The 10,192-nt window shown below is 33.7% G+C and overlaps 1 protein-coding gene across 2 annotated transcripts in view; it reads left to right on the top strand.

Annotated features, from left to right (window-relative positions):
* The window catches only part of LOC136036926 (uncharacterized), a 103,453-nt gene extending 93,799 nt beyond the window's left edge, over positions 1-9,654 (top strand). The window contains exons 7-8 of one of the 2 annotated variants that reach the window (XM_065719314.1): positions 1,982-2,093; positions 7,798-9,654. In XM_065719314.1, the coding sequence (XP_065575386.1) occupies positions 1,982-2,093; positions 7,798-7,934 (249 nt within the window). In that variant the 3' untranslated portion in view covers positions 7,935-9,654. The remainder of the gene's footprint in view (positions 1-1,981; positions 2,094-7,797) is intronic. The other variant, XM_065719321.1, reaches the window with a different exon arrangement.
* The last annotated feature ends 538 nt before the right edge of the window (positions 9,655-10,192 follow it).

Below are 10,192 nucleotides of genomic sequence, written 5' to 3'. Positions count from 1 at the left end.
ACGCCCCGCTCTTTACGCTAAGTTTTTTTTACTGTTTTAAAAAGTAGAGTTGAGAGAAAGAGTCAAACTTTAGCGTAAAGAGCGGGGCGCTGAGGAGGGTTTTGTTGACCCCGGAGTTTTTATTATATAATCTTTGAACTTTTTTAACCAAATGGGTATGTCAAAATTTTTATAGGGTACATTCGGGGAAAATGGTGTTGGCGGCTTGTTGTTTTCCGATCAATTTGACTCTTAAAAAGGGCAATAGAACTTCCGATTTCCAATCAAATGAGCTCTTCTGAAGTTTATGCGACAACCCCTTCCATTAGAAGTGTCTTTGGGAAAAAATAAAAATAAATAATGGCCTTTACTTTTGGCAGCAATATAGTGTTGACTCTGAAAGTGCACAAAATACAAAACTTAGTACTACAAATAAGTCAACTGAATGAAAGATGTGGAAAGAACTAAGGGGATCGTGCAATTTTGAAACATTGCGTCTGAAACCCCTTCTCCTCGTGGTATTTAACTCTGATAATCAATTCATGTTATGGATGCTCAGCTGCGAAAAAAATATTTTTATTTATGTACATATACTAAGTGAAAAATGGTTGCTGACTTTAGTGGGTCAAATAAGACGAAGCATTAGCCATAACATCGGATCAAAGCAAATATATGTCGATTAATGCCAGATTTGTGTCTCACTCAATCGGACTATCTGTCTTAGCTTTTTCTACACTTAGCAATGGCTTGACGCCCACAACTATTCGATTTTAATTATATATATATATAAAAAAAAAAAAAAAATTGCCAGTTGTGTTCTTTCCAGCCCACCAATCATGCCCTTTGAATATTTTTCTCTTCCTAGATATCTGTTCACCCTTTCTTTTTACCGAGAGAACCTTGATCTCATTATTCGAAAAGTAAAATGGTATTGAATATCTTCCTGGTGTGGTGATAAAACAACAAGTGGTCTTTTTTCCGGTTACTATACTAAGAAAGTTCATTTTTCACGTAACTATCGCATTTCGCGAGAGCTGGAACCCATTCCCTCTATTTTCTCCCCTTCACCTTTGCTTAATTTTCTTCAAACAGTGGCCTACGGTGTCTTCAATCTCGCTAGGAGAATTCTTTAGACTTTTTTCTCCTTCCTTGTCATTCTCCTTTTGAAACGTGTATCCCAAATTCTGTCCACATATGCAAACTAAAGAGTAGAGTCGATTTGTTTGGCGAAAGAGGATCGATTTTTGATTAAGAGGGATTTTGGGCCCATTTTAAGCACATATACAATATTTCTCCTTGGTTATTTGAGAAAATAGTCAACAAAAAGTACATAATTGGGAGACCAAAAAAGTTGTGCGATAGTTATAAAATTTGAGTAGGCTGGATCTGGAGGTATTTCCATTACCCCCTAGATCCATATAAATATCCCCTTTTTGGTATTTGCTTTTCGAAAAAAGAAAAAATTGCCCTCTCCCTCTGGATTTTGAAAAATGCCCCTTTAAAAAAAAAAGATAGAACAAAAACCCTTGCTCTTCCCTCCTACTTTTTCGTGAATTGATGCCCCTGGGTATCTGTCTGGTCTGCATACCTACACCCGATACCCTAATATTGGTATTACCTGGTATACTTTTCTGAATATTCGTATGTTTCAAGTATGTAGGCAAAAGGGGGGGGACTACTTTGGATCACTCAACCAAAGGGATATCCATATTGTTACGATTTCCTCCCAACGATATGCTGGGAGGAGAAGGGTGTCTAGAAATTCCTTGCACCTCCTTCGCCACCAAATATACTCTTGTGCATGTGACTGTTGGGAGACCTTAAACAGTGGCCGGGTATTACCACCCGCCTCATCCCAGTTTAGCGATAGGGAGGTCGGTTTAATGTTGTGTTGATTTTTCCCACAATCCATTTGTTTTGTCTGGATCTTCTCCCACAATCGCAAGTATTTTTATGTTGTCTTTTTTTAAACTTGTTGATTAATTTTGTGTATTTCTTGCAGGTTTCTTTGAAGATACAAAACTTGCATCTTTACCACTGTCGCTATAGTCAGTGTGCTCCATCTCCAACTGTTCATCTGGGAAGTTTTATTAATAATTTTGGGATAGATATTGGTAAGTACCATTATCGAGGATGCTCAAAATCTTATGGGGGATCTGGAGATTTTCCAAAATTAATTGATTTAAAAAGAAAAACGTTGATTTAAAAAAAAAACGATTTAAAAAAGCTCTTTACTTTTCTTTGAAAAACTTTTTTGTGGAAAGTTTTTTTTAAAGTAATACAAATATAAGGCAGTGTCATTCAGACAGGGGGGGGGGGGTGGATCATATATCTATATATATAAAAATAAGTTGTCTGTGTGTGGATCTGTGGATGGATCAGGTGACGTCACCTGAAAAAACTGGATCAGGTGACGTCAAAACTGAAAAAACTAAAAAAAGGCAAAAACTACAAAAAAAAAACTAAAAACTAATAAAAAAAATAAAAAAGCTAAAAAACTAAAAAAACTAAAAAAAGGCAAAAACTACAAAAAAAACTAAAAACTAATAAAAAAGCTAAAAAACTAAAAAAACTAAAAAAAGGCAAAAACTACAAAAAAAAACTAAAAACTAATAAAAAAAATAAAAAAGCTAAAAACTAAAAAAACTAAAAAAAGGTAAAAAACTAAAAAAACTAACTACAAAAAAAACTAAAAACTAATAAAAAAAATAAAAAAGCTACAAAACTAAAAAAACTAAAAAAAGGCAAAAACTACAAAAAACTAAAAACTAATAAAAAAGCTAAAAAACTAAAAAAACTAAAAAAAGGCAAAAACTACAAAAAAAACTAAAAACTAATAAAAAAATAAAAAAGCTAAAAAACTAAAAAAACTAAAAAAAAGGTAAAAAACTAAAAAAACTAAAAACTAAAAAAACTAAAAAAAAGGAAAAAACTGAAAAATAAGCTAAAATAAAGGTAAAAACCAATAAAAAAACTAAAAAAACTGAAAAAACTAAAACAAGGCAAAAACTACAAAAAAAACTAAAAACTAATAAAAAAAAGTAAAAAAGCTAAAAAACTAAAAAAACTAAAAAAGGTAAAAAACTAAAAAAAATAAAAAATAAAAAAAATAAAAAAAAGCAAAAAACTGAAAAATAAGCTAAAATAAAGGTAAAAACCAATAAAAAACTAAAAAGAAAAAAAGGAAAAAACTAAAAAAAATTTTCATCTAAAAAACTAAAAAAAACTAAAAAAGGTAAAAACTAAAAGAACTAAAAAAGAAAAAAATAAATGACGACACTCAAAGAGAAAGCGACCAGGACAAAAGGAATGTTCGATTAGCAATCAACAAAGCACCGGGACACAGGGAGTATAAATGACGACCAGGACATAAGTAAAAAAAAAATACTAACAAAACTAAAAAGAAGGTAAAAACTACAAAAAAACTAAAAAGAAAAAAAACTAAAAACTAATAAAAAAACTAAAAAATCTAAAAATCTAAATAAACTAAAAAAGAAAAAAAAAAGGAAAAAAATAAAGGAGAAAAACAAAACTAAAAAACGAATGTATATACAGACCGGGACACCGGGATACAAATGACGACCGGGACACAGGTAATATAAATGACGACCGGGACAAAATTTTCATCTAAAAAACTAAAAAAAAACTAAAAAAGGTAAAAACTAAAAGAACTAAAAAAGAAAAAAATAAATGACGACACTCAAAGAGAAAGCGACCAGGACAAAAGGAATGTTCGATTAGCAATCAACAAAGCACCTGGACACAGGGAGTATAAATGACGACCAGGACACAAGTAAAAAAAAAAAAACTAACAAAACTAAAAAGAACGTAAAAACTACAAAAAAACTAAAAAGAAAAAAAAACTAAAAACTAATAAAAAAACTACAAAATCTAAAAATCTAAATAAACTAAAAAAGAAAAAAAAAGGAAAAAAATAAAGAAGAAAAACAAAACTAAAAAACGAATGTATATACAGACCGGGACACCGGGATACAAATGACGACCGGGACACAGGGAATATAAATGACGACCGGGAAACAGGGACACAACTACAACGGGGACACCGGGGGAAACAGGGGGATATAAATGACGACCGGGACACCGGGACAGGGAATGGTCGATTAGCAATCACCATCAACAAAGCTCAAGGGCAAGCATTAGAATCATGAGGTATAGATCTGAATACAGATTGTTTTCCCATTGACCATTATATGTTGCATGTTCAAGAGTCGGTAAACCTGACAATCAATTTATATGCAAAGACAATGGGACAGCAAAGAATGTTGTATATTCGCAAGTTTTACGTAGTTAAAACCATATATATATATATATATATATATATATATATATATATATATATATATATATATATATATATATATATATATATATCTATATTCACAGGTGGGACATAGGGACACAACTACAATGGCGCGTAACTATTATGGCGCGTAACGACTTACGCGCGCGGGGGGGCTTGGGGGGGGGCGCGAAGCGCCCCCACCAACTAGGTGTTGGGGTGGCGCGAAGCGCCACCCCAACAGCTAGTATATATATATATATATATATCAAACAGTTCGTGCTAACGAACTGTAGTAAGGAGCGACTCGGCTCAATAGTAACCAAAACTATAAAAATGGAGTTTTGATACTAATAGCTACATCAAAAGAATTGCATTTTAATGCTGATTTTAAATATATAAGTTTTATCAAGTTTAGTCTTACCCATCAAAAGTTACGAGCCTGAGAAAATTTGCCTTATTTTAGAAAATAGGGGGAAACACCCCCTAAAAGTCATACGATCTTAACGAAAATCACACCATCCGATTAAGTGTATCAGAGAACCCTATTGTAGAAGTTTCAAGCTCCTATCTACGAAAATGTGGAATTCTGTATTTTTTGCCAGAAGGCAGATCACGGATGCGTGTTTATTTGTCTGTTTGTTTTTTTGTTTTTTTGTTGTTTTTTTCCCAGGGGTGATCGTATCGACCCAGTGGTCCTAGAATCTTGCGAGAGGGCTCATTCTAACGGAAATGAAAAGTTCTAGTGCCCTTTTTAAGTGACCAAAAAAATTGGAGGGCACCTAGGCCCCCTCCCACGCTAATTATTTTCCCAAAGTCAACGGAAAAAAATTCTGAGATAGCCATTTTATTCAGCGCAGTAGAAAAACCTTATAACTATGTCTTTGGGGACGACTTACTCCCCCACAGTCCCCGTGGGAGGGGCTACAAGTTACAAAATTTGACCAGTGCTTGCATATAGTAATGGTTATTGGGAAGTGAACAGACGTTTTCAGGGGGATTTTTCGGTTGGTGGAGGGGTGGAAAAGAGGGGGATATGTTAGGGGAACTTTCCATCGAGGAATTTGTTTTGGGGGAAGAAAATTTCAATGAAGGGAGTGCAGGATTTTCTAGCATTATTTTAAAAAAATGAAAAAATAAATCTGAAAAGTTTTTTCCAGCTGGAAGTAAGGAGCAGCATTAAAGCTTAAAACGAACAGAAATTATTACGCATATGAGGGGCTCACCTCCTCCTAGTACCCCGCTCTTTACGCTAAATTATTTTTAGTGATTCCAACTATTTATTCTACGGCTTTTGTAATTCAGGGGTCATTCTTAATGAATTGGGACAAAGTTTAATCTTTAATGTAAAGAGCGAGGTACTGACGAGGGGGTGAACCCCTCATATATATAATAAAAACATGAGATTACAAAAGTGCGTTACGTATAAGTTACGTTTATCTTTTACTAATAAAAACATTCATAAAAATTAAAAGTTGTAATTGCCTTTTTAAGTAACCAAAAAATCGTAGGGCAACTAGGCTTCCTCCACTGTTCCCTTTTTTCTCAAAATCATTCGATCAAAACTATGAGAAAGCCATTTAGCCAAAAAAAAAAAAAAAAAAAAAAAAAAAAAAAAAAAAAAAAAAAAAAAAAAAACTTGCAAATTTCGTGTTAATTATTCCTCTGCGGAGAGCCAAAATCAAAACATGCATTGATTCAAAAACGTTCAGAAATTAAATAAAAAAACAAGTTTTTTTAGCTGAAAGTAAGGAGCGACATTAAAACTTAAAACGAACAGAAATTACTTCGTATATGAAAGGGGCTGCTTCCTCATCAACGCCCCGCTCTTTACGCTATAGTTTTTTACTGTTTTAAAAAGCAGAGTTGAGAGAAAGAGTCAAACTTTAGCGTAAAGAGCGGGGCGTTGATGAGGAAGCAGCCCCTTTCATATACGAAGTAATTTCTGTTCGTTTTAAGTTTTAATGTCGCTCCTTACTTTCAGCTAAAAAAAAACTTTTTTTTTATTTAATATCTTAAAAAGTCGGGGATTATATTCTCATGTTTGCAGAGATAGCTGCAAGCTGGTTAAGAGTAAATCACGGGCCATAGTTGCCAAAGTTTAAAAAATTATTTTGAAAAAAATCTGTTTGGTGAGAAAAAAATCGACGTTTGACATGATTTAGCAATGGTAACTATCATTTCAACGTCATTTTTGCTCAAAATGGGTCTAAATACTTTGAAATACAAATTCTAAAATAGTCAATCCATTGTTCATGATCTAAAACCTTTAACGGGAAGTTTTAAGCCCTTCCTTCTTAAAAAAAACGAGAAAGAACGTTGAAAGCCTTGATTACGGCTGGATGGAGTTTGAAATTGGGTATAATAAATTGGGTATTTTTGCTAGATTTGAATGAAGCAGGCTATCAAAAGGACTGACAAACAGATCTTGGTAATTAACAATAAGTAAAAAAAAACATTTTGCTATAATTGTTAGCATTATATAGATTTTTAGGTATCAACTTTTTTCTCGATAGGGCTAGCAGGATACTTTACGATTGCCGGGAGATGTTTGATGGCTGCATTTTACAAAAACTGGTGCCTATTATAAATTCGTCTTCATAACTCTTTTGTAAAGAGTCGTACTGTCATACGGCACTTTTGCTGTCATTTCTTGAGTAGAAATGGCAGCAGAAAGACAGAGAGGCGTCCTTGATCCGAGGTTTACAACCCCCCTCTTTTATATTCCCTCTCCCACCCCGTTTTATAAGTGAAAACTAAAAAAAACTATATTGTCATTAAAATGTCATTCACTTATTTCCATCTTTATGAAAATGATTGAATTTTTATGTGTAAATCTGAAAGATCGGCGCCAAACATACCCTTCAGCAAGGCCATATTCAGGGGGGAGTGTTAGTGGGTTTGCACCCACTCCCTGGGAATTTTGTCCTACAAAGTACATATAAACAAATTTTAAATTCGCTTTTTACAAAGAATTTGTGTACTCACCCCATGAAAAAACACTTATCCCCCCCCCCCCCCGTTAAAGAAAAATCCTGGATACGGCTCTGCCTCTCAATATCTCGACCAAACAAAGTTCTGCGTATCGTGTGCGAAAATTTAAGGGATGTTAGAAGTAAAACTCATGTTGAATGCTCTTAAAAGGAAATCATTCTTACTTCTTTGATTTCATTGCGCAAGTTAAACAAAGATCTTTTTGTAAGGTTTATTTTGTATATAAAAAACAAAAATAAAGATTAATTTTAAAAAGGTTCTTTTCTTACGGAAGTAAAGATAGAAGTTGAAAATGAAAATGAACAAGAATTATTGCCTCGCCAATTACACTAGATATATTTGCAAAACTGCCCAAATAGGCTGGCATTTTCCAATGATATTTTCCATTTTTCTCCATTTGTCATTTTCCTCAGAATGTATTTTCCAACACAAGTTTTGCGAGGTATTTGAGGCAGATACAATTGACGCTCACCCCTGTATCTCACCCCTCTCTGTAACTGTTTCGGGCTTATTTACTTTTTTAGGTTATTCGATGGATAGTGATGATGGAGAAGATGATGATCCGGATTTTTTCGACATGCTTCAGCGTGCTATGGTTGGTGATTATGACGTAGACGATATTTACAGTGAGAATTACGATTCGGATGAATTCTCTTTTTAAAATCTGGACAGGATTATCGTATGCGCGTATTAACTTCATAGTGAAAGGTGAAAATATTGTTTTGCCAGTGTGAAGCCACGGCTTCATATTTTATCTAAGTGGGCCAAGTGAAGTCAGGAGGTGAAGAGTCCTTCTTGGAAAAGTTTATCCATTCCAGGCTGTATTAGCTGCACCGTAGATCTTTATCTTAAGAGGGAATATCAGTTTTTCCGAATTTTTTTCAAAGGGATTGGGGACAAAACAGCCATTTTATAGTCCAAATTGCATTTTAAAGCCCCTTAAGTAAAACCTCATGTAAAGTGTGATTCTACATTATCAAACTTACATAGAACCAACCTGTCGAGACAAAGAAGGGATTCTATCCACACTGCGTTAAAACTATCCGCCATAACAGGGATTTCAGACCTAAAAACTTTTTTTCATCTTTTCCATATGAATATCGCAAATTCTTGAAAATTAAAGTTTTTTGAAAACCTTATTAACTAACCCATTAGAAAGTTTTCGAAGAAGAAATACGCCTCCTGTCTTCTGAAGTCTCCGGATCCGCCACTGTTCATGCTCGTTAAATATGGAAACGCGATAGTCATAGTTAGTCATACTTAATTGACATGGAAAGAATAGATGAGTATAAAAAGGATTGTCATCTATTTTGTTGCTGTTGTTTTTTTTTTTACTAGGGTATCTTTTTGTACCTTTAGATGGCGGCTCGCTCCTTTATCACTTGGTACAATGTGGCTAGAAATGGCACGAAGATGAGGCTTTTGATTTTTTTCTTTTCTTCTAACATGTAAACTGATTTCAAAATGTTGCCATAGTAAACTTAGAAAATTTCCTAAAGGAATTTGACTCATTACGCTGAATTTGAAATTTATTGGTAGTCCCATTTCGACGTGCATCTAGTGTAAAACAGTACTTGTCTGAGGCAGCGTTCCAGAAGACAATCATCATTTATAATACTAATTGGTTATTTATTAGCTCCGCCCTAAAACAAATAATAACTAGAAACTCAGCCCCGTACATGTTTATAATGATACAGAGAATAACGTTATAGTTCTTTCTGCATCTATAATGCTTAGAATCGCCCCCTAATTATTCTATTTTCTATGTTTTGGAACAGAAGTAATGATAAATATTTAATTATTATTCATAATGCCTCCTGGAACCCCCCCCCCCCCTGTTTCAGAGCTATTTTTGAATGCCTATTACAGTTTTAAACAATAGTGTAAATTTCAAAATGGTATGGTTATCTTCTACAAAAGAAGGATAATAGGCTCCAAAAAATTGTGCTCTTTGACAATGTTGCAAAATCATGCTTTTTCGGCAAAAAAAAATCGGCACAATCATGCTTTTTGACTAATACACTGGGACCAAACGAAGTGCAGAACTTCTTCGAATAGCGTGATCTACTCACGGATTACAAATTTGGTATGGGGAATTAGAAATGTGTCACTTCGCTAAACACGACTGAATTGTGATTTGACAACGATGTGAATATTAAATGTTATTCCTTTTATCAACCAAGAAAATTAATACAACTTATTTTATATAATTTCATAAAAAAAGAATTGTTTAAATATATTAAAAACGTGAATGGTTTTGAATGGATCAAACGTGAATGGATCATAAAAGGAGATTTAAATAAAGTAGAAACCCGCATAAAGTAGATTCCCGGTCATAATGAAAATCAGAGACACGAGAAACACGCAACCTTGGTGGTCTAATGGTAGCGGCTATAGTGGGAGGGGGGGGGGGCTAATTTATCACCCATCAATAGAGGTTTTATGTAATGCACACCACGCTTTGATGAATGGCTCTTTTGAGATAGGATTATTTCAAGAAGGCACAGAAAAGAGAGTCGGCACAATCATGCTTTTTGACTAATACACTGGGACCAAACGAAGTGCAGAACTTCTTTGAATAGAGCGGGAGGTGATCATAAAAGGAGATTTAAATAAAGTAGAAACATCTATAAACAAAATGAAAACACACGGACAGCATTCAAGGTTTTTAATTAAAACTGTGAAAAAAGGAAACAAAAGGATGTGTGGGCATTTCAGCTTAATGTCTAGAAGCCTTTATCTGCGAAAAATAGGAAAAACAAGACTAAACAACTGAAACAAAAGGAAAATAAGAACTTTGGTATATAAAATGAAATGAAAATATACAAATAATGAGGTAAAGCTTTTAACTAAGACATTGAAAAAATGAATTAAAAAGTGTCTGAATATTTCAGCTTTATGTCCAGTTATCAACAGAAA

The sequence above is a fragment of the Artemia franciscana genome, chromosome 2 (genome assembly GCF_032884065.1).
Source record: "Artemia franciscana chromosome 2, ASM3288406v1, whole genome shotgun sequence".
NCBI lineage: Eukaryota > Metazoa > Arthropoda > Branchiopoda > Anostraca > Artemiidae > Artemia > Artemia franciscana.
This window is presented reverse-complemented; position numbering and strand designations above follow the sequence as displayed.